The 26,017-nt window shown below is 36.1% G+C and overlaps 2 protein-coding genes across 2 annotated transcripts; both read right to left on the bottom strand.

Moving 5' to 3' along the window:
- Positions 1-11,220: 11,220 nt before the first annotated feature.
- LOC127073923 (inositol-tetrakisphosphate 1-kinase 1) lies at positions 11,221-12,396 on the bottom strand. The gene has a single exon (XM_051015172.1). The coding sequence runs from the start codon at positions 12,378-12,380 to the stop codon at positions 11,421-11,423; it is 960 nt and encodes a 319-aa protein (XP_050871129.1). The 5' UTR covers positions 12,381-12,396; the 3' UTR covers positions 11,221-11,420.
- Positions 12,397-17,562: 5,166 nt separating this feature from the next.
- Positions 17,563-25,696, bottom strand: LOC127073922 (protein TORMOZ EMBRYO DEFECTIVE). Its single transcript, XM_051015171.1, has 14 exons — positions 25,310-25,696; positions 25,028-25,210; positions 24,301-24,471; positions 23,605-23,819; positions 22,994-23,276; positions 22,174-22,308; positions 21,892-22,010; positions 21,089-21,245; positions 20,629-20,875; positions 20,466-20,542; positions 19,610-19,729; positions 18,997-19,127; positions 18,748-18,922; positions 17,563-18,288 (listed from the first exon to the last, which is right to left on the bottom strand). The coding sequence occupies exons 1-14, from the start codon at positions 25,604-25,606 to the stop codon at positions 17,863-17,865; spliced, it is 2,736 nt and encodes a 911-aa protein (XP_050871128.1). The 5' UTR covers positions 25,607-25,696; the 3' UTR covers positions 17,563-17,862.
- Positions 25,697-26,017: the final 321 nt, after the last annotated feature.

Here is a 26,017-nt window from a genome sequence, read left to right as displayed (position 1 = left end):
GAGGACCAAGAGAACCTACTTTTCCTTCTCAAACAAGAAATTAACCATGTCAATTGTACCTTCCAAGATAGTAGTTCATACATCCTTTGGAGTAGTTTCACTGGATGGAATGATGATTAACTTCTCTTCACATCCAATAAACACCGAATTGGCAGAAATCCAATCAATCCCCAAGACCACATCAACCTTCTTAAGTAGTAAGCAAATAAGATCAATCTGGAAAATTCTACCATTCACCGAAAGCGAACAATTTTCACAAATCAACGGTGTCTCAACCACATCCTCCATGGAGGTAGTAGCCACCATAGGAGGGGAAAAAGGAACTGCTTGTAAGCCAAGACACTTCATACACTTAATTGATACAAAAGAGTATGTTGATCCACAATCAAACAATACAAAACATGGGTGATCATTTACGAGACACGTACCAGCAATCAAAGCATTGTTACTCTTAGCCTTCCTTGCATCCAAAGTATAAACTCGACCGATGTTCTTTCCCTGCATGTCTTATTCTGAGGGTAATCTCTATCCATGTGTCCTTCCCTCTAACAATTAAAACACCTAATTACACTTTCAGCACATCTTCCGAAATGAAACTTGTTACATACTTGACATTGCGCAGGGTGGTTAGATTTTGCGTGTTGCACTTGTTTTCCTTTGAAAGATTGAGTTCTGGGCCTAAATTGGTTACTTGGCCTTCCCTGGTCCGTCTGTCCAACCTTATATTGATCTCTTTCTTCCTGAACTTTCTTCAAACTGTTCTCATCCACATAGCATTGCCTTAGCAATTCAGCATAAGTAGTGAATTCTCTCTGTGAAACACTATGAGAAATTTCACCTCTTAAACCAAAAAGGAATTGATCGGTTTTCCACTTACCATCTGGTGCATACACAGCTTGTCTAGAATAAGCAGACATATCTTCAAACTTTTCAGCATACCTAGCTATTGTCATAGTACCCTATCTAAGCTGCTGAAACTCAAACTCTTTCTGAGTCCTCAAAGAGCTAGGAAAATACTTATCCATAAAAGTAGTCTTAAAATGCTCCCAATCCCTAGGTACTCCTTGATTGGTCATAAAGGTCGAAGCACTTTCCCACCATCTCACAACAGAACCCCTCATCATGTGATAAGCAAACACAACTTTACTCTCTTCACTACAATGCACTATTTGAAAGATCCTCTCCATGTTGGGTACCCAATCATGAGCCTTCACAGGATTTAATACACCATGGAACTCAGGAGGATTCATGCGAAAGAAATCTCGAAAACTACCACCTGCAACTTCTTGCGGAACCACTTGAGGGTGAAGACCACCATTCAACTATTACATCATCTGCACCATGATTTGGTTATGTTGCTGCTGCATCTGTTGCACAAACTAAGGCCACTAAAAACCTTAACTACCACTTGGTGGTTCTGAATCTGAATTCTGAGTTATGGGTCTACCACGACCTCTGCGTCTGTCAGACATGATCCTAAACGTCATACAAATAGAATTAAGTTGATCATACTCAATATTATGAATATAATATCAAGGACAAGTATGACAACACACATGTGAGGCAGAAAGAAATACTCATAATATTTCATGGCTAGGTCGAGGATACGACCTACTCTATTACCAATTGTAACACGCACATATAATATATGTCTAGAAATATATATTATACATAGTGTAATATTGGTATTGAAATACGTAAGTGTCTAGTGGAAGAAATGCACATATTACATGCCCAAAAGAAAAACACTACATGGCACTAAATATACACAAGGGTACCTAAAATAATACTAGAAACTAGATCATTGTAGAATGATCTCAAAAATATCTACACAGCGTAAAAGCCATCTAAAATATCAGATAAGCAAGGACATCGCGTTATCTTGTCCTTACCCTTCACCTGATCAGAACTACCTGGAAAAAAATCAATAATATGGGGTGAGATAATAATCCCATTGGGTTCCCTATCTTATGGGTCCACTCGACTTTACAAGGTTTTAATCAGTTTCCAACTTAAGTCAAAGGCCTAATTAAATATGTCAATGATACTTATATTTTCATTAATCCTTATGTAGATCACCATGACAGCAAACACCTTTAAACGACATTTTACGATCAATCCTTGATAAGGAAAAATTGTCTGGGACAAATTTTCTGGATTGACACCGAAACCTGAGGATTGTCCTCAAAACATAATAGAAAGCTGTATGTCTTGGAGACACCTGTTCCTGAAGAGGAACCTCCTAGTTCTGCACCTAAGGCAGAAAGAGATGCTTATAAGAAGCATGTCGATGATGCCAATGAAACTGCTTGTCTCATGCTGGATGTCATGAACTCAAAGTTGCAAAAGCAACAAGAGAACATGACAGCGTTCGATATGATCGAACACATGAAGATGCTCTATCAAGAGCAAGCAAGGCATGAGAGGTTTGAAGTTTCAAAAGCCCTTTTTCAAGGCAAGTTAGCTGAGGGAGCCCCTATAAGTCCCCATGTGCTCAAGATGATTGGGTATATGGAAAAGCTTGAAAGGTTGGGTTTTCCCCTCGGAAAGGAACTTGCGACTGATTTGGTCTTGCAATCGTTTCCAGATAGTTTCAGTCAATTTGTCCTAAATTTCAATATGATTGATATGGACAAATCTCTTCCTGAACTGCTCGCCATGTTAAGAACTGCCAAGCAGAATCTGAAGACAAAAGGGATGTCCATTCTGATGATCGGAAATGGAAAGAGACAGAACAAAAGGCCCACCAGGCAGGGTGATAAAGGGAAGGGCAAGGAAGTTGCCAAACCCAGACCCACTGTTACTGTTTTGAGGCCTAGTGGAGGCATAACAAAGGCAGGCACCTGCTTCCATTGCGGTAAGACCGGACACTGGAAGAGAAACTGCCCAAAGTACTTGGAAGATGACAAAATCTCCATTCACAGGAAAAGGTGAAAGAGCTAATGATCTTTTGGCCCTCATACATACTGATGTATGTGGACCACTGAACATTCCAGCCAGAGGAGGTTTTCAGTACTTCATTTATCAATGATTTCAGTAGATACGGTTGTGTGTATTTAATGAAACACAAATCAAAGTCCTTTGAAAAGTTCAAGGAATTCAAGAATGAAGTACAAAACCAACTAGGTAAGAATATTAAAACTCTTCGATCAGATCGAGGCGGTGAGTATTTAAGCCTAAAGTTTGATGACCATCTGAAAGAGTGTGGGATCCTATCCCAACTTACTCCTCCTGGAACACCACAATGGAATGGTGTATCTGAGAGAAGAAATCGAACCCTGTTAGACATGGTCCGATCCATGATGAGTCACGCCGACCTTCCAAACTCCATTTGGGGACATGCACTATCGACAGCAGCTTACACACTTAACCGTGTTCCATCCAAAAGGTTGAGAAGACACCATATGAGATATGGAGTGGTAAGAAACCACATATGTCTTACATAAAGATTTGGGGTTGCGAGGTTTATGTGAAATGACAAATTTCAACTAAGCTTGAGCCCAAATCTGACAAATGCTTATTGTGGGGTATCCTAAAGAAACAAGAGGATATTATTTCTACAATCCTTCTGAGGGCAAAGTGTTTGTCGCTCGAACTTGAGTTTTCCTAGAAAAGGATATTATTTCCAAAGGAACCAGTGGGAGGAAAGTAGAGCTTGAAGAAATTCAAGAATCACAAAGCATTGAGACACCTATGGAGGAATTAGAGCAGGAAACACAAGTAGTTGTGTAAGACCAACCTGCTCAAGTAGAACAAGACCAGCGTAGGTCAGGCAGGATACGTCACCTACCTGAGATATATGGATATCTGATCAAGGTGATGTATTACTCATGGATCAAGATGAGCTTGTGACCTACTCATGGAATCTTCGTTTTGATGAAACAGTAAAACAATATGGATTCATCAAGAACGAAGATGAGCCTTGTGTCTACAAGAAGGTTAGTGGGAGCATGATCGTATTCCTGGTATTATATGTGGATGACATATTACTTATTGGAAACGATATCCCTACCCTGCAACAAGTAAACTCTTGGGTGGGGAAATGCTTATCTATGAAGGACCTAGGTGAAGCAGCCTATATATTAGGAATCAGAATCTATAGAGATAGATCATAAAATGCTTGGCCTAAGTCAGAGTACATAGACAAGGTGCTGAGACGCTTTAATATGAATGATTCCAATGGTTATGTGTTTTGCTGAAATGGTGGCGCTGTGAGCTTGAAAAGTTCAAAGCAAGATACAGTTGCTGATTCTACAACCGAGGCCGAGTATATTGCTGCCTCAAATGCAGAAAAGGGAGTTGTTTGGATCAGGAAGTTCATTAGTGAACTTGGCATAATCCCTAGCGTTGTGGATCCCATTGGTCTCTATTATGATAACAATGGTGCTATCGCACAAGCTAAGGAGCCTAGATCTCACCAACGATCCAAACACATACTTAAGCGTTGTGTGAAAATATGTAAAGTACCTACACTTGACAATATAGTTGACCCACTGACAAAGCCTCTTGCGCAGCAGAAGCATGATGGCCATACTAGATCAATGGGCATACGGGGTATGCCTGATTGGCTCTAGTGCTAGTGGGAGATTGTTGGTGTAAGCCCTAGAGGCCAATACATTTTGGTACTTGTATCGAATAATAAAAGGCATTCTCTTTATTATGGTTGATTAATAAAGTCCCTGGAATAGATAGTCCGTTTAATGTATTAAGTGTGACTTAATCATGAGAACACATTAAACATAAGGACATTATTCCTAAAGTATCCGTAGTCGAGCTTTAGTGTGAAGTGGGATAACATTAAAGCATTACGACTATTATGTTTGTAGACTGATGATCACATCTCATGGATCATGGATAAAGAGTTATCAAGTCTTAAACATAGGTATGAATATTAGGAGTAATATTTATACCGGATTGACCCGCTATGAGAATACTATATAGAAAGTTATGCAAGGTGTCATAAGTTATTCTCATGGTGATAATAGTGTATTCCACTCTTCGACCTGAAACCACTATGGACCCTAGATGTAGAGTCGAGTGCTTTATTGCTGATCCAACGTTGTCCGTAACTGGATAACCATAAAGACAGTTGATGGGTACTCCACAAAACATGCTGAGGGACATGAGTGACCTAGATGGAATTTGCCCATCCTGCATAACAGGATAAATGTCTACGGGCCCAATATTGAACTGGACAAGGATGACACGGTCTATGCCTTGTGTTCAATATAGACATAAGGGCAAAAGGGTAATTATACACATAAGTATTATCACAGAAGGAATTGTCAGATCACTTGACATTTTCGTGTCTTGGGTAGCAGTGATGTGTTGCTAGATACCGCTCACTGTTTATTATATTAAATGTGTGATTTAGTATAATTGCCAACGTCACGAAAACCTACAGGGTCACACACAAAGGACGGATTGATGAGAGATAGAGTAACTAAGGAATACCGTAAGGTACGGTGCCCTTAAGTGAGTTATAGAACATCGTAAGGTACGGTGTACTTGAGTAGAATACGAAATATGGTAAGGTACCATGAGCTTAAGTGATTTTGGGCATATTATAAAATATGGGCCAAAATACACTTAAGTGGGCTTTTAGCTTGAAGCCCACACAAGTGGTTCTATAAATAGAACCCTTGTGCAGAAGCAAAAATTTGCGGTTGCATTCTTTTCGTTTTCACTCTCTCTCTCTCTCACACTCAAAGCCTTCATTCGTACCAGCTAGCACTGAGATTGAAGGAACCCGTTCGTGTGGACTGAGTAGAGACGTTGTCATCGTTCAACGTTCGTGATCGCTTCGTGGATTTGCATCAAAGGTTTTGATCGTCACAAGAGATCTGCACCAAAGGTTTCAACTGTCACAAGAGGTAAATATTCTATCACTGATCATGACCATTCGTAAGGATCTCTAAAGGAGAAATTTTTAATTTCCGCTGCGCTTTGGGTCGCAATTCTCCTTCAGATATTGTGTCCCCTATGATCTTCAAACTCATTCCAAGCGACCGTCACCCGTATGGGACCCTAACCCACTTAGGGTATCTTTCACCGTATAGGACTTTAAGCCACTTAGGTGTCCACCTATCCCCCATGCCCGCCATGGTTAGGACTCAAACCCAATTGAGGCACTAACATCCATTGCCTACTCATGTAAGTATATCAAATAGGGAGGTACACCATCAAGGGTAAAACACTCTAAATACGTGATTAATTCCACAAAACATAATTGGATTCATGTATCACTGGGTGACTTCATTCACCAATATCCATACAATAACAACGCATGTTCCATACAAAGCATCTCAGTCTTAACTATAGCAACCATTTATTCATGACACTCACATAGGTATCGAACGAATAAATGCCGCCTTCTAATGTTATCTAAGATATGTGTCTAACTTATAGCCTAAATAGATCAATAGGTTAACTCACTTGATTCAACATGTAGTTCTCACATTTAACATTGGTTCAGTACAAGTATAACATGACAAGTGATTATAGTTGATGCAATACATTTAGAAACATCAAAGAAATGAGATTTGGAGTATTAGCATAATCCAATCGATTGGTTAGGGAGGTTAAATCGATTGGTTAAGCTTGCAGAATCATTTTTCAAGAAAAAGGAAGTGTTAATCGATTGGGAGTCTAATGTCAATCGATTGGCTCCTGGAAAGTTCCATTTTTCTCCAATGTAGGAGGACGGCACAATCGATTGTAATCAAGGACCAACCGATTGGTCTCAAATATTTTCCACTTCTTCACAACTCAGTAGCTTCTCCCAATCGATTGGTCTGGAGAAATTCCTAGGACCAAACGATTAGTATCTGCATCATTTCCAAATTTTTCTCTGGAACTTTCTAATTTTCAACCTGCATAATAGTACTCTTTTCTAACAGTCAAGACCCATAATTCCTCAACAACAACCATCATAATTTCATCATAGAACATATACATCTATCATAGTTCTCAAGCTCATGGAAACATCCTTTTAACAACAATTATTTTCAGACATTGAATCATAAAAATCATGAAGAATGATGCAAACACTTGCTCATGGTAAACATCATAGTTAAGAGGAAAACATTCATCATATTAATATGGATTCTTCTACTTAACCTATGATTCTACAACTTTAAACTCTAAAAATTGTAGGATTTCTAACTAGAATCCACCTTAGAAATAGATGAGTAGATTGATGAAGATGATGAAATAAGATGGTGATGAAGTGATGATGATAGAATCCAAGTTTCTCTCATCCTTCTTCTTTCCACTAGCTTTATTCCTTCTTCTCTCATGTTCTCTCTTTCTCCAATTGCATTTTCTGATACATAGAGCAATGAAGTGATACAAGGTTGGAAGGAATTTTGGATAGAAACATGTGGTGGTGAGTGTATCATTAGGTGGCAACAAGTGGACACCATTAATTGGTAGGATTGTATGGATAGAATGAATCTGATAGTAAAAACAAATATCTCAAGTATCACTAACCATAATATTTGTTCTACTAGAGTAATTTGACTCATTATTAGTGTTACCAAAAAGTCTCAATTTAATAAAAGGTCAGTCGCAAATAATATTAATTAATTCAATCTGAATTCACTATTTACTCTAGTTATTTCAATTTATAACTTTTAGAGCACATAGGAACTCAGTTGATCACAACTAATATGAATTTAAGTATTTAAGGAAACACGGGGTATTACAAGATTGTTGGGTAATTGTGGAGTCATGAAAGATATCAGTGTCATGAGAGAATTAAATTGTAACATACAAATTAATGAGAGCAATAAATTGAATGAGTAAAGAAATAAATGGTAACTCTAAAACTAGAGGAGAATTTTCATTGTTTTAAATACTCTATTGAATCATATATGAGCTTTGGGGTGTCTTAGAATGTCTTAAGCTAGTAGTGGCAATGGATTTTCGAAACATTATTATGGAAGTGGATTCTCAACAAGTGGCTAATGATATTAATCTTGACAATCAGAGCAGGAGCATGGAAAGACACTTGATCACTAAAATGAGAGCATTATTGCATCAAGATATTAATATTAGGATTCAACATATCTACCGGGAAGTCAACACGTGTGATAATGCTCTAGTTAGAAATGGAAACCTGCAGTCAACTTCTATGAACATTTTTTAGGAATGTCCTTCTTTCCTTAATCACATTCTTGCTAGTGATTTGTTTGGGAGCTCTATTCATCGTTTAATTCCATTGTAATTTTCTTTTTCTGGGCTTAGGCCCTTTCTTTTATCAAAAAATAATTCTATTGAATCAAACATATTATTTGATACCATGTTAAAACTAGATATTAACATATATAAGAAAGAAAATAGAATTTCAATAACTAAATAACATTGGGCAAAAGAGAGAGATAAACTTATTTAAGATATCACATGTCTCGGATGGTGACAGAAAAATCCATTTGTTTGAAATTTTATTTATGTTGATCTGTTATAATTAAAGAACGCATTTACTTGATAATTTTGGTCATAACTAACTAGTCTCCTATAGACAAATATTATTTGTTACTTTTTTATGTTAGACTTTCGGTTATAGTTTAAAATTTGAACTTCATAATCAAATTTCTTGGATTTACCTACTAAACCGCTTGAATTCCGCCTTAAAGATCTTGGTGAAGTTTGTTGATTGTGTAGTTTGGATTGCTGTATCGTGTTGTTGGCTGTGGGAATGCAATCCGCATTGCTATTTAGTTTGTACTCAACCAATAAAGCTCATAGGAATTGTTATGAAGTTTACAATACAATGAAGTGTAAAATAATATGTTTGCATTGTCACTTCTTTCCCGTATATTCTTTTTAATTAATTAATGTTTTAGTAAGATTAGAAATAAGCATCTATTTAACCAGAGAGAAGTGTTGCTGTTTGAATGGAATAAACTCAATAAATTGATATTGTTTACTTGTTCGTGTTTAGTTGACTAGAATCATAGAACCAGATGCCAAAGCAATTCATAGTTGATTGTTATTAAGAAAAACACAGCCTAGAAAATAAGCATCATGCACAAACTGATGCTATTGCCATTTCTAGATATTATTTATTTTCAATAAGAAACATTTTGAGCCATCGGAAGTGAAAGGTTACAATGCATCTACTATCTTCAATACAACCCTTATTTTAGAACCAATATTTTAGAACCAAGAGAATAACTCAGAAAAAATACAACAAAAGATAATATTAATAATATGATCCACTTTCTCTGGCTTGAAAACTTAATCATGCAGACTCATTTTGTTGCACAACGTATATGTTCCATAACCTTCAGTTTAACCTTGAAAGTTCTATCGGTATCCATAGAAGCTTTAAGGATCAAAACTCGGTTTGCATCCATAATGTGCAGTCCTTTGTTTTTCATGTGAATCTTATAACCCTTCTCAAGCAACTGGTCAATACTTAGAAGGTTACATTTGATTTAAAGAATGTACAATACATATTTGATTAAGGAATATCCATCATCCCTTCTCATGATCAAAACATCGTTGATCCCATTGACCATTAGAGTGGTGTCATCCGTGAACTTCACTTTGTTCTTCATGACACGGTTGATTTTAACAAACCAATCATTTATCCCCGTCATATGAGTAGAACAACCAGAATTCAAATACCATTTTTCGTTGCTGCACTGGACTCCTTCTCTCACAGTCCCTATAACATTTTCTTCTACATGTAATCGGTTATAGCTCTCACGTAACCAGTTGCAACCTCTTTTTGCAGCATTCCGAGAATTGTTGATGTTGTTGTCCTGCAGCCTGCTGCAACTGCATTTGTATTATGTGATCATGATCAAGAGTGTATTCTCCTCATAAAACTTTTATCTTGCAACCTTGGTTTCATCTCCTTGAGGTTCCTTCTTATTCGCATTGCACTCTCCTGCAAAATGACTGAATCTTTGACACTTAAGCATTGCTTTTTGCTTTCGTCAAACCTCTTCTTTTCACCTCTAAAGTTGTCTTGACCACCATTTTTGTTGCAGTTGCTCTCTACCCTTTTGACAAGTCAAATTCTTGAAACTTTGGGACTCTCTTCCACCAAAATTTTGAAAAATCCTTTTACTCTTCATGGGTCATTTTCCTTTCGATCTCTTGTCCTTCTCGTTGACGCAAGCTTGCAAAGCGATCTCCGCTTTTGCCTTATCATTATTTCTCTCATCCAACATTTACTCATGAGCCTCAAGAGAGCTTTGTAACTCCTTTTTTTCATCGTCGCGAGATCCTTCGACTACTCAATCGCTACAACCACGTTGTCAAATCTTGGCGTTAAAGAACGCATATTTTTGCGACAATATACTGCTTCGTGACTGTTTCTCCACATGTTTTCACTTCATTCATTAATCGAATGATTCTTGTTGTGAAATCGTTTATTGTCTCCTTTTCTTCCATTTGAATCAATTCAAGTTGGCGCTTGTGAGTTTGTAACCTCACCACCTTCGCCTTGTCATCCCCTGCGTATGTCTTCTCTAAGACTTTTCACGGTTGCTTTGACGATTCGCAATCACCAACTTTCTCAAAGTTGTCACCATTACACACATTGATCGATCAAAAACAGCGCCTTGAAATCTTTCTACTTCTCTTTCTTATGTGTTGCTCGATGTGCATCCATTGCACCTTGGACAGGGGGATTCACCCCGTTCTTGATCACTTCAAGAACATCTTGGTAGCCAAACAACACTTTCATTTGTTTGAATCATTTGTCGTAATTCTTCGTATCAAGGATTGGTAGGTTTGCAGTGATCCTTTCGTTAGAGACAAAATTCATGTTACACACTAGGTGTTTATGGATCAAAACCATGTCAAATGTTAGAATTTGGAACCACAAGATTAGTGAATGATGGAGAAATTAGAGTGTGGAGAAAAAGAGGAAATTAAATGATAGATAATTGAGGGTGAGAATATATTTGTCTTGTTGTAATAGTTACACCCCCGTATTAATAGGTTACAACACTTGAATTATCAAAATCCTCTTTTTAACATTAGATGATATTTATTCATGAGCTTTGTAATTAATTAATGTTTTAGTAAGATTAGAAATAAACATCACTTTAACTAGAGAGAAGTGTTGCTGTTTGAATGGAATAAACTCAATAAATTTGTTTACTAGTTCGTGTTTAGTTGACTAGAATCATAGAACCAGATGCCAAAGCAATTCATAGTTGATTCTTATTAAGAAAAACACAGCCTAGAAAACAAGCATCATGCACAAAACAATGCTATTCCATTCCTGGATATTCTTTATTTTCAATAAGAAACATTTTGAGCCATCAGAACTGAAAAGATACAATGCATCTACTATCATCAACACAACACTTATTTTGGAACCAAGAGAACCACTCAGAAAAACACAACAAAAGATAAGATTAATAACATCATCCACTCTCTCTGGCTTGAAAACTCACTCAAACAGACTCAGTTTGTTGCACAACATCCATCAAAAAATTGGTGAAAAACTCCTCATAAGACGGCAATTTTGCATACCCAGGAAAGTAATTGATATCAATCACAAGATACCTTCCTGGATTTTTACCATCTCTAATCACATCAATATTGAAAAGATTAAGTCCTAATCTTTCCCTCAACACTCTTGCCAACTCAGCAATCAAACTCTGAGGAGGCATTTCAGCCTTATCAACAACACTACTACCACCACCATCCCCCTCACCCAAGTTAGATATTTGAGAAAACGGCACCGACCCTTTAATCGTTTTGAGCTTCTCTTCGGAAATATCATTCAAAGATTTACGCTTTACGCAATTAAAATGCTTCCCAGCAACATAAATCTTGAAAATGACCCCACCGTGGTTCACAAACTCCTGCAGCACCATTGGATTATTATCCAAGGAATTAACACCGTCACGGTCGAAAACCAAAAACAGATTATGAGAATCAACAGTCCCGTTAGCCTCCAACGGTTTCGCTATGAAAGGAAACCTCAAACCCTGTTCCTCAATCGAACCGAAATCGAATAATTTCGGTTCCTTGACGACAACTTGGTTGGGAATTTCAACAGTCGCGTTTTCATTTTCAATAGAAAGTTCTAACTGTGCAACTGATTCGAGCATGGTAATGCGATTGTGAAGACGATCTATCAACTCCGGAGGGTCGATGATGACTGTGTTTGGGTGTTTGGTTGAGAATTCGTGTAACTGGTTCTTCCAGTTTTGGGTATGGAGTTTGTGGATGATGCAGTGGAATGGACCTTGTTGGGATAAGGGTATGGTGAGGTCGATTTGTATGAGATCGATTGCATGTTGTTTGGCGTAATGCAGGAATGAGGGTTGAATGAGGGTATCGACTTTCTTGGGTTCAAGAGCATAACCTACTCGAGACATTTTTGTTTCTTTCTTGATGTGTTGCATAATTTAACTTCTCTAAGTTTTCTTAAATAGGATCCAACTGAGTAAAAAAAATAGTATTCACTTTAAGATAACATTTTTTTTATGAGAATATAGTTATAAATGTTTTAATTTATTTCAATGGTAGGGACAGTAAAAGCAACGATGGAGAGTGCTACCAAATAAATAAATCCTTGCATTATACTTCTTCACCTTCACCTTATTAACCCAAGCCGACATGGGAATGGAACAACCCCAAAGATGTGTAAATATTGTCGACTTCTTCACCATCACGTGCCTACAGGAAGGTTCTTCCTAAAGTAGAATGTATACATGTATACATATCCATTTGACATTTAATATTTGCTTTTGTTTTTATTTAGTTTTTTAAAATTTATTGTGTAATGGGTTGATGGAAAAAAATGTGCATAGAACATTAACTTTTTGTGATAAATCTTTAGTTCTTGTTGTTATTATGGTCGGCTATTGGTATGTTTCAAAATAAATTAATTAAAAAGGAGATAATTTTGGTTGGACCTTAAATTATAATGACACAAGAGGGTGTAAGGAGTGTAAGGGCAATTTCACCTCATGTAGTGAGTACGTGAATGTGTCAGATCCATGTTGTTTTACTTAGCGCGAGGGCCAACGAGCCTACTAATGTAAGAATTTAGTTGTAAATATATGAAGACGTGTCATATCATAACATACGAATAAAATTCGTCATTACCACAACTTTAAGAAGAAAATTGCTCCTTCTATAAAAAAGAAAGGATTGAGTCTTCATATTCCCACGTTACAACAAAACAGTTGGGATTTGAATCGATTCTTCACCCATAAACTGTGGCTATAAATATCTCAACCACTAGGATTGTTGCATACATTCACTTTCGAGAGATTTAGTACCAAAAAGTCGTCTTGTTTTCTCCTACGCAAGCAAGGATCCCATCATTGTATTTATCACAAGTACAATTGGATCACACTATGGAGTATCCGTAAATTGACCTATGCCACATTCACTTAACATTCAGTTTAATCACCTTTTCACCATGGTGAGACGAGGCACCACTGTCACCGGTAGCAGTGGTGGTAGCTACAATAAGACCATAGCGGAGATGTAAGTCGCTCTAGAGGAATTGTGTTATTCCAACCAAATCATACAAGATAACAACTTTACCCTTCAGCATCGGCATCACGAAGATAATCTACTAGAAGAAGATGAGATCCTATATCCACAACCTCTCTCTGATGAAATATGAGGTGCTCTAGTTCTAGAAAACATCAAACCACCATCATTGGTGGCCTTTGATTGAAAAAAGGACCCCAGGAACATATCGTCACCATCAACACTCATATGACAATAATTGACGCCGGTAAATTCTTAAAATGCAAGCTCCGATCCAATACTTTTAAATAGGAAACTCTAAGGTGGTACATGAATCTCCCTCATCTTTTGGTGACTAGTTATATATTAGAACCTATCGACGAAACTAATCCATCAAATTCCAATGTATATACATCTGAGAGTTTCGATAACCAACCTATTCAATTTCCTTCGAGTGCATTTTGAGTCTTTGCAAAAATACCCTGCATAATTCAATGAGGCAACAATAAATAGGTACATCCAAACTAAAAATATTTGTGGGATTATTTTAAAATGGTTTAAAGGTTGGACACTTCAATGAGTCTCTCACCCAAAAAACATGTCACTTTCATGCCTGGAATTATGTAGCGGGTTGAGTATTATATTAAAGGGGAAGAGAGAAATGCGGAAAATAAAACCAAGGATTTCAAAGAAGGTGTCACATGCTGGTGAGATTCTTCGCAACAACAACAACATCAGAGCCTTTATACTTCGCCTGTTTGGGACGGGGAAGCTTTCAAACGCAATGAGAGGCCCATAGAAAACTTTACACCTCTCAACACCTGTCGAGAGAAAATCTAGTGTAAAGTTTGATGCTCTCACGACATCTATCCTCCTCGAAGTCCAAAAGGGTAGTCATAGGGCCCGAACCCAATAGGTGGTGCAAATATCACAAGGTTAAGGGTTATCAAATAGACGAATGACACCAACTAAAGAGGGAGATTAAGCACCTTATTCAATAAGACACTTAAATAAGTATGTTAGAGGAATCTTTCAACAAGCAAAGGGAAAGTCCATGGATTAAGGACGAACCATAAGCCCCCAATCTAGAAAAGACAGAATAAGAAGGAGGAGCGGAGGACAGGAGAGTCTTCTAAATATTTAATACCATCATGGAAGAGTTCATCGGAGGTAGAGAATATATTCCTTAAGGATTCCTACCATTATCTTCCATATCCTGAAAGTTGCAAAGAAATTGATAAATATGGATGGTTACTATATTTACTTGTCTCCTTACATATTACATACAATATATGATGTTTGAAGAAATAATAGATAGGAGGGAGTCATGTTACTTTAATATCTTACTTTTAAAATAGGGTCTTCTCAAACCATTTAAATACTTTGTTAAATATTAGTAAAATTTAGAGAATTCCTTAAAGCATCATAGATATTTCTACTATATCACGTGAAATTCCATAAATACTTCTCATTTTCAGAGATGCATCACCGGACGCACCTCTTGCACACTCAAGTAAGGTTATTTTGAGAGCACCCTATATGTTGGGTAATTTTTATTCCGAAGATGCATCTCTGGAATATTTTAAGAAAGATCTTAATTATTTAGCAGTTCAGTAGATATTTCGGAGATGCATCTCCGGAATTATGGGCGGCATTTTAAAATTTACATCACCTTTGCATGTCAGATATTTCTGGAGATGCATCTCCGAAAATATATGATAGAAGAACCAGTTGCATGATCATACATCCATTGTTGACATAATTAGTTTTCAACCAAGCCCTTCATCCTAAAAATCCTTCATTCTCAATCCATTTATTCACTCCAAATTTTCATCATTTTGGTTCATCACATCATAGGGAGCAAAAGAAGATAGAATTGAAGGTAAAGATTCTTCTTTTCCCTCTGCATTGCTCACATTAATCTTCCATTTTTATTGAAAAAAGTCACGTCATGTCCGGAAATGTATCTCCGGAACGTATATGAACTTGTCTGGAGATGCATTTCTGGAATCTGTTTGTGCTCATGTTTGAAGTCATTATGAAGCAGTAGTAGCGTTTATATTCTGTTATGGTTTTAATTTTTTTCATTAGATATAGTGCACCCCGATGTTTTTTCAAAACAAATTGCTTCTCTAAATGTTCAAGGTGTGGTTGTTTCTCCTAATGTTTAAGATGTTGTTATGAAGGCGGTAGATGTTGGCAACGATTTTAAAAACAACAAAGAGTTTGAATCTCGTGATTAAATGCTTCAATGGAGTCGTATGGAGGCATCTAAACTTGGATTTGGTGTGATTATCGGAAGATTTGATAATGGTTTGGATAGAAGATGTGCCTTTGTGATAATGATTTGTGAAAGAAGCGGAAAATATATAACTCATCTTCGGAATTTAAAAAGTGACGACACCGGTACAAGAAAATGTGATTGTCCGTTTAAGGAATGTGCTTCTCTGAAATGGGTCACCTAATAGCATGTGTGTATGATAGAGTGTGTGTTGACCTAACACGCTACGGTTGTTTAGAAACCTTTTTCTCACTGTGCACCGTCCTACCCCAAAACCCAAATGATTGTATCATGTGTATTGGGCGGCTTTCAAAATAAAATTATCTTGTTCAACTTTACTTGAAATCGGGATGTCATATACCAGTTACATCACCAGAGTGGGCGGCTCATTCAACCACAAAAGTCGAGACTTAATCGGATCATTTTATGGAAAGGATGCAAGAATTCGAGAGATTGAACAACATTGAAAAGGAATCAAATGCATAAAATTTCAAGGGGGTACCACCTATAGATTTAGTCGACGACATATGTTGTGATTCGTTTTAATTTCTTATTTAACCGGACAAATAATTGTATGTAATTGTGTCTCAATATAAATGAAGTGTTAATATTCACATTTTTTTCATATTTTGCCTTTATGCATTTTTTATCTTCCTCGTGACAACATTTGTGTTTTTGTCAATGAAAAAATAGGTTATGTTTTAGTGTTCTGTTTTTAAACTGGTTCACGGCAAGTTCTGGAGATGCATATCCGAAACAAGATAAGAGTGTGTAGTATCAGAGATATATCTTCGGAATCAATATGTCAGTTAATAAGTGGTTCGTATTGATATTTGTCTTCTATAAATTTAGGTGCTCTTATGTTATATTTCACACAAACTTAAAATGTCTCAAATGTCATAAATAAACATCCATTGGTATGTTGCAAATGTCTCTTTCTCCAACTCTACACTCGGGCGAGCATTTAAGCTCACGATTGCACCTCCCTCGAAGATATCAAAGACGAAATTCATTATCTCCTACCTTACGGGGACAAACGAAGGATTGTGAACTCGAGTACCGTTCACCATCGATTGACAATGGAGGGAAGATTGAGTTCAGCAAATTTGAGCTCAAGACGCAAGTGGGTGTTAGGACTATGAGGAATACATATTTCCGTTTCAAAACAAAAGTTTCACTCGAGTTGGAAGCAACGCTACAAAGATCGGTTGAAAATATTTTGAAGATGTGCAAGCGTCTATCGGAATATTGAAATGTAATATTGTAGTTTATGTTGAAATCATCATTGTAATGCTTATTTTATTTTATGAATGTCAACTTCATTTTTGAAAATTACTTTTATGTTGATTTTGATATTGGAGTGTATCTCCGAAGATGTAACTACAAAATCATTTTGGAGATTCATCTCCGAAATAAAATAAACCAAAAAGAAAAGACATGACTCAATGACTTTTTTATTGAATGTGTATTGAAATGCATCCAGAGATGCATCTCAAAATCAAAGGTCGTTTATTAAAATTTACTGGTACATTAAAAACATCTAGGTGCCATAAGAAATTCTCAAAATTTATCATCTAACATAAAATTTGCTTAGGTTTTGCTACAATGTACTGGGCTCAATTCCTTCAAATCGGTCTTTATTTTTATTCAATTTCTATCAAATAAATCTATAGTATAAGTAACATCTGAACAGAATCTCTTTAAAAACAAGTTTTTGCACAACTATCTGATACAATACGATACAAACTTAGGACAAGAAAATAACAGGCATTAAAATAATAATAAACTTATGTGGGACAAAGTGTGCAGTACTGTTTAAATTAGAGTGAGAATAAACGCTTGAGTTCATGCTAAAGTATGCAATCTTCCTGTCACAAATTTTCTTTCAATTGACAGCTGAAGGAACATTTCTATACGACACATTGGGAGCAAGCTTGAAAAATGATCTACATCAAAAACATGAAATACTAATACAAAACAGTGGCTAAAATTACATCGCAATTAACAAAATTGTGGCCTAAATATTCTTAAATGACACAGCAACCGTCAAAAATTTGAAGGAATCAAGTTCTTCCAACAGTCAATCAACATATGTATACGCGAGAGGATGAAACACCAACTTATGCTTGTAATTGAATAGGTTCAATTTTGTTGTAAGCAACATCCTTGACTTTCTTGTGGGAACCATGTTTTGATTTGTTTGATTTCCTCTTCTTTGAAGCTGTATCATTTTCAAGAATCTGATCCTTTTCCTCGATCCCGTTTTCATGTCTAGATTTGTGTGACTTCCTTTTCTTTGAAGCAGTATTAGTTTCAATAGTGTAATCTTTCTCCTCTTTCCCATTTTCTTGATCTGGAGCATCGATTTTAGATCGTAATGGAAACTCGTCCTTTGATTCCGTCTGATGGGTCTCTGGTTCAATAACTGACATTCCTGATAGAATGAAGTCTAACAAAAATGTGCTTCTTACAAGTCTATCTATTCTGCCAAAGTGCCTCTGACTATATGGTATAAGACCTTCAAGTAGTTCCCCGACCCCTTTAATCTGAAATATCCCATAAAAAATGTATGTTAGACATTTTATTTGTTTCCTCAAAAACTTATAAATGTATAAGGTAAAATGAAAAATATCTAACAAACTGAACCAAGATACATATGCCTAAACCCTTTTTGATATAAACAGGTGGATATGAAAATGTTTTTCCAAAATCTAAAAATGGATTAAAAGTTGCATTATGTAGAATTAATTGTATATTGGCTTATCTATCATATATAAACATACTTTACCCTAATGCTAAAATGCAATTTATATCCATTATAGTATACAACAGTTATATTTGATGCCAAATATCATATTTCTAAAAGATTCACATTTGCCTTAAAGCGGAGAATACAGTCTGAAAATTAAATCTTTTCGAGCTGCATATGCAGCCTGAACTAATCAGCCTGTGTCTTTAAGGATACGAATTTCATGAAGCCTCTTAAAAGAACGGCTAAAACACACCTGAACAATTTCTGTTGGAGGAAAGATGTTGAAAACTCTGAAAAGCACGAACTGTGAGACATAACAGAGCTTTGGTTTTGTATTCCATTCTCGAATATAGTTAAATAATAAACGAAGCTCTTCATTGCCAAAGGCCTTAAGTGCTCTGTCAACGTGATCTTCAGCTCCTTTCTTTCTGCACAACAAGATTCGGGTGCCAGTCATGTGTATACCAATAAGATTCAGGTCCTAAAATAGATAAAAGCTAACCTGCAAAGTTCTGCAAATAACTCCAAGAGTTTATGGGGTCTGCGCAATTCAAATGCAATTTGGACTGCCTTGGTATAGTCAGCATCTGATAGGGCATTCTCTAGCTCTTGACCTTTCAAAACTCCCTCTTCCTGCATCAACAATATAAACCATCTTACTCTTTGTTAAAACCCAGTATGTTTTTCCAAGAAATTGGGACAAACTCTCCAATCACAAAGATGTTGCAGAACTTCAAGGATAAGCCTCTCCCGTGTAAAATGCCTCAGCTTAAAATGATATCATAGTTCTTGATCACAACTTCTCCTCTTACTCATAGTAACATGCATTACTATCTCAACCTAATTTATTTTATTCTCTCACAATAATAGCCACTAACAGAGACCCAACACTCTTCTAATACACAAGGCACACGTGATTTTGAAGAGTATTTCTCTCTGCTGACTCTGAAACTCTAATTTTATCTGATTGTGTAACCACTCGTCCATCAAAATTTGTGCATTGTGTAATGGGGAATAATTGTAGAATCAAACTTAGCAATCATTATTATCATCAATCGTTGATTTAACCTCAATGCTATGTGGAAAACGAAAAAAATGCAGTCAGTTTAACAAACCTCTTTACGAAAAGCTTCTTCTTTATCAGCTGCAGTGGAATCTAGCCACAGATTGACAACAGCATCACTACCACCAGTTGCAAGCAGCTCTGTTTTGCTGCCTACAGCCAAGGCCCAAACCTGCAGAGTAAAAAAAATCAGCTTAAGATTACAAGGGCCAAAAAACTTGAACTGATATATCAAGGAAAATTGTGGGAAAAACAACAGGAAGGTCATTAAAACCTTGCAACTACATTTTGAGAAAATGCATGAATGATACAGAACACCTTGTAAATATATAGGGTATATTTAACGACCCGCTCTAACTAGTCTTCATATTCAAACCAAATGAAATCTATACTGATATTAAATGTTGATCAAATGCTCAAATAAGTTATATATCATCACCTATATCATACAAACTATCTTATGGAGCATGAAATAAGTTATATAGCATCATCTATATTATGCAAACTATCTTATGGAGCAAGAAAAAATTCAGAGATGTGTCACTGCCAAAATATAATCTACACACTTGAAGGCAAAAATAAAAAGATATGGCTAAAATAATTTGGATTAAATTTTCTCCAAGTTTGGAAATAATAAATGATCAAGAAAAGCATAATTTGAATGTTTGGTGGAGCATAGAACTCAGTAGCGTTTATACAGTTTTCTGGCTGAGGTGAATAGGTCAAATCCTAAATTTCTCACTAATAATAAAAGATTCAAAAACTCTACTGAGAATCTTGAAGTATGCAGCACATTTGCGAGGGCCCTCAACCAAACACAAAGGTATAAAATAATCCCCCTCAACCAATCCAGCCCTGAAGAAAAACCGCAAAAAATTGAAATATTATAATATAGGATCGAGTAGAACCTTGTCTTCGTGATGGTCATAAGTGGCAACACATTCATTTGATTTTACAGTCCATAGTTTTACTAAACCATCAGCACCTGAAATATTAATTGAGGATATCACGGTTCACACAAGCAATCAAAATGTTGGAAATTAACAAAATCAGCTATAGATATCCCCTTACCACAAGAAACAATCTGTGTTCCGCGAGTAACAAACAGTGCTCTTAACACACTTGAAGTGTGTCCTTCAAATGTCTTCAAACACGAGCCATCAGATATAGCCCATATCCTTATTGTTTTGTCCCCGGATGCTGTTACTACACATTGATCAACAGGGGAAAACTCTACAGACCAGATTCCTCTTTTATGCCCTTTAAATACAACTACTGATACTAGATCTGGAAGTCTCCAAACACAAGCGGTGCGGTCCTGATTGAAGACAAGAAAAAATAATTGATGGTAACTATAATCGAAGCACAAAATTTTCAAACAGGAAGAGTAAACAAAGGAAGCCAGTGTAAGTAGTCTTTGCACGTCAAAAATGATAAATAATACTATAGTCAGCAATGGGAACAAACTTTTTTGATAAGATTAGTTAAAATAAAAGACCAAAGAAATTTGCAAGTCAGATATAATACCAACCTGAGAACCACTACATACTAAACTATCATTTGGAGCAACAGCTACAGAATTGATATCTTTATCATGAGCTGCAACAACAGCTTTTGCTTTTAAGTTAATTGGAGCTGTCAAATTGTCCAAGAGACCATCCATACTCCACACCTTAAGAGTATGATCACTGAGAAACATTCACACATTCATAAGAAATAAATAAATTTAAACAGTATAGTAGTATCTGGTAACATATTGGAACAGTCAAGTCATACAGCATAAAAAAAAAGTTTAACATCAAAAAATAAACAGGAAAGTCAAACTTGATGTTTGGGGATAATGATCCGTTGGGAGAAGACTATCTTGAAAGTGATAAATGTGGCTGTCTTCTTTAAAAGATCGGCAACGCAGCATAGGTCAACCATAATGTTTTTTAACATGTAATATATCAAATTGACATTGTCACTGGCTAAACAGAGCAACAGATAGCAATCAAACGTAACAGCAGAAGGTTTTTGAAAATATTATTTTCTAACTAGTTATTGATGCTAAACTGCTGCTGTGAGAAAAGAATGATAAGATTACTTATTCTCTTTCTCATTTATAACATTATCATTTGAGAATAGATTTTAAAAAACAAGGCATACCATAAACTTTTTACAACTTTCATGCGCTTTTTCATCTTACAGTTATACAGTAATTATTTTACTATTAAAAGAGTTATCATGAGAAAAACCATATAAAGTGACTCCAAAATGCAGGAACTTACGGAGTAAAAAAAGTAAACGAATCCTTGCTGTTATGGAGAAAAAAATTAATGCATCTACACTCACCTACTGCCACTAACAAAGAAGTCCCGCTTTTTTTTTGAAAATGCAATGGCTCCAACAGCTCCCATGTGACCTATGCCAGCTCCAATGCAGCTTGTACTTTCTGAGTCCCATAACCTAACCTATACAGTAAGTGGACATTGTTACATAATTCTAGATTGACTTCAACACAGTGCAGTACAAGCCTATCATTATTATTAACTTATTAGGACACAAACATTATATAAGAGTTCCCGCAAAAGAAAGTTTCAAAGTCTTAGTTGAGACCAAAGAGGAAAAACTTACAGTGTTATCTTTACTTCCAGTCACAATTAAGTTTCTCCCAGAACTTGATACACAGGTGTCAAGGCATAGAACTATTTCAGTATGACCAGATAAGACATAAGAACATGACATAGATGCAAGGTCATAAACCCGAACCTGCAAAGCTCCAATAGGGTAGTACATTAAAGGCCGAGAACTTAAACATCACATAATGTTACACCTAAGATCATAACATAATGTTACAAGGGTCTAATGACAACAACAGAAAAAATTCAAAATGACCATTCAAAACACCAAGCAAAATATTTTTAATCCTTACCCAACAAATGGTTTCCAACATCAAAAACAAAGTATGAAACCAATAAGCTTTAATGTCATGACTCACAACTTGCAGCTAAAGCATAAATAAGACCGTGAGAACATTGCAAAATTCTATTGAACATGAATAGTTAAATACACTGTATTCTCTTTGTTAATTGAAAATTAAAAAATGGTCCTATTTCAAAAGTTTAGTAATCAATTACAGACTGAAAAAACTTCACAAATGGAATCTCATTCCCAATTGTTCTATCCAAAAAATTCTTGAAGTGTTTATATTCTCGGTCTTGATTCTTGAATGTATATAATTACTTTTTATCCCAATAAATAGAAACATGGATCATGTTCAGCACTTAGTGCATACATTTAAAGATTAGACTACATAAATTTTGAATGCAGTCACAATAACAAACACTACATAAAATATAAAATAATTAGATGAAAACAATATCCTGCAATGCAACCGATGGAAATTTATCCTTTTTTCAAGATAAAGTTTAAATCTACTAGCACATTGTTATACCTGTTCAAGATTTGTAGCAAGAGCAAGGAACTTTTCATCATCCCCAACAAACTTCATATCTACAACCTCTTCATTATATCCCACTAGTCTTTTGGTAAGATTTAATTGCAACAACTCTTCAATCCAGTTCAGAGAGTAAAACAGAAACTGCTGATCTGCAGTCACGCAAAGCAATCCTTGATTGGAGCCAAGCATAACAGCAGAAGTGAAACCCCTACGTGAACCATCCTCGTCTGTGTTGTTTGTAACATCTGAAGCTTTTTGCTCAAACAAGCAAACTGCACTGTTGATATTAAATAAAAAAACTGAGTGCACAGCTTCCATCTTAATTAAGACAATTTTGAAATTTAAAGGCCGTTCACCTTTAGTTGGTAAAAAATATTACATCCCAAATTTAGGTGTGCCAAATTACTTACAAGTTACAGGCTGCCACCATATAAATAAACTCCAATTAACAAAGACAAATTAAGTTGCCAAGTTTTTAACTCAGGCCCTTCCATACCTCCCGGATTTCATTTCAGTCCACCATTAACTAAGTTTAATTCCCGCAAATTGATATGGAACTAGAAATATTTTAACTAATGGAAAAAAAATCCACATATATTAATTACCCTTCAGAACTCCATATGCGCACAATGCCTCGCTCACCAACAGTAACAAAATGTGTTGCTTGGGAACCAGCATGTTTTTTTGAATTTTGCCGATATGAATCTAATGATAAAGCAAAAGGACTCCCAGCACCAATAGGACAAACAGATTCAACTGCCTCGTTTGTGATGACAGTCTTCTTGCTACTATAATCATGAAGATCCCACAATGTTACAATCTGCCAATACAAATCCACAGACCAATTTGTCAAATTAATAAATTAAGTTCATTGTGGTTTTGGCCTACTAGTAAAACTGCCATCCAGACAAATCAAGCAATGTTCAAAATTGAGGATAAGTCTCACTCTAATAAAAATAAATAAATGAATTAAGAAAAGAAAAAGCTCATGGAGTCATGATATAAGGAAAGAAATAGCGGAAGCCGCAAAGCAGTTGAAATAAATAACTAAAAATAAAATGAAGCACGCCGCACACAAATAAAAGCTGCATAAAGAGAAATTAAAAAGGTGACTAACAAAAAACTCAAAATTGCACCAGTTCAAACAACTGACAGAAGTGTTGTTTCATCTGCCACGGTTGGTCTAAATTCCACTATGTAATAGCAGTATAGCAATGCTAAACCAGTTATTTAACAACACTAAACCATTGTATCACAGGTAAATTAAAACAAAAAGGAAAGTAGAGTGTTATAAATCTTGCCTTATCTCTTCCAGCACTGAGCAGTGTCCATCCGTCTTCAGATACTGCAATGGAAGTCACTGCAGAGCGATGATTATCTAGGATTGCAATGCAGGTCTTTCGCTTGGGATTGGAAATATCCCAAACCCTTACAGTTGCATTATCACCCCCATCATCACTACCAGAAAAAAGCTGCATACACCAATTCCATTAGGATAAGTTAAATATATGAAGGTGGATTCAACACTTGCATATGGTTGGAAACAAGTAGTGAATAGTGATAGGGAAGGGATAAACAAAATTCACATTTGCTTGCATTAAAAGGATTAGAACAAACTATCTTATCAATTCTTTTACTTTAGACTACTACACTCCTCCACCCTTCTCATGTTACATTAACTTAGGTTTTCTTATTCTTCAAAAATCGCAAAATGTAAACCGAAATGGAAAGGAAAAAAAAAGACACAACCACATTATATGACCATCAATTAAATCTTACACTACTCGTGTCCCTGTCACTAGTCACCATTAATCACTCTAAATCAATCAGTTAGAAAAATGTCTTGTTTTCTAGACTCTCTAGATGGAAAAGAAAATTTTAACGTGTAGCTCACATAACTGTAGTCAGTAATTATGATTCAATTCACTTAGTATTGACAATTTGTTCAATTAATCCCTATTAAGGAAATGCATATATTGGCACAAACACAATGCAATAACGTAAATAGCATTAAGGTGGGGGACTCACAAGCTGTTTCTTAGGATCAGGATGAAACATAACACAAGAAACAACTCCACCATGACCTTTATAGAAATGTGAGCAATATCCAGCATCAACATTCCAAACAAGGACCTTCCTATCAGCTCCACCAGTAGCAAGTAAACCTCCAGAAGCATCACAAGCCATACACATAACAGGACCATCGTGACCCTAAAACAACACCAAAATCAATTACACTACATACACGTACGCATAAGCATAACCGAATATTGAATTGAAGTTAAACAGTTAAACCTAATTTGGCTGTACCTTCCACGAGCGCACGCATTTGAGAGTGGATAAGTCCCAAACTCTGATTTGGCGGCTGTGGCTAGAAGAGAAGAGAAGTTTATCGTTGGGGGAAAGAGCCAAAGCGGTGACTTGTTCGGAGTCGCCTTCGAGGGTGGACCTGATGGATGCGTTGGCGGAATCAACGATTTTAATGGAATCGCCGCATGCACAGACGATGAAGGAGCCGTCTGATGAGACGGCGAAGGGGCCGCCGGTGTAAAACTGTTGCAGGGCCGGAACACAGCGGTAGTTAGTTTTCAACCGAAGGGACTCCATTTGGTATTTGGCTCAACGCAACTGTGTCTGTGAATCCGAATTAGTTAAAGGAGAAAGTAGGGTTTATGTGCCAGGGTTTTGGTGGCTTTTTATTTTTATTTGTTTTATTATCATATTATTGTTTTTTATACTACTTCTACTATTTATACTAACAATGTTAATACTATCACATTTCTACTATATTAATAATAATACGAATACGAATCATTATTTCCGATGTATTAAAAATCAGACTGAATCGGTCTATTCAATCGGTTGTATCGGAAATTGGAGATAAATCTGGTTGAGTTAATCTTTCAAAATTGTTAGTGGATCAAAATTGGAGTAAAATCGGAAGAAAAAAAATGGATTGAACTGTTTAAAACCATTCGAACCAAAAAACTGGAGTTAGGAAAATTTTACCTTGTACCC

The sequence above is a fragment of the Lathyrus oleraceus genome, chromosome 4, assembly GCF_024323335.1.
Source record: "Lathyrus oleraceus cultivar Zhongwan6 chromosome 4, CAAS_Psat_ZW6_1.0, whole genome shotgun sequence".
Taxonomy (NCBI): domain Eukaryota; kingdom Viridiplantae; phylum Streptophyta; class Magnoliopsida; order Fabales; family Fabaceae; genus Lathyrus; species Lathyrus oleraceus.
The sequence above is the reverse complement of the archived record's forward strand: the minus strand, read 5'-3'. Positions and strand labels throughout refer to the sequence as shown.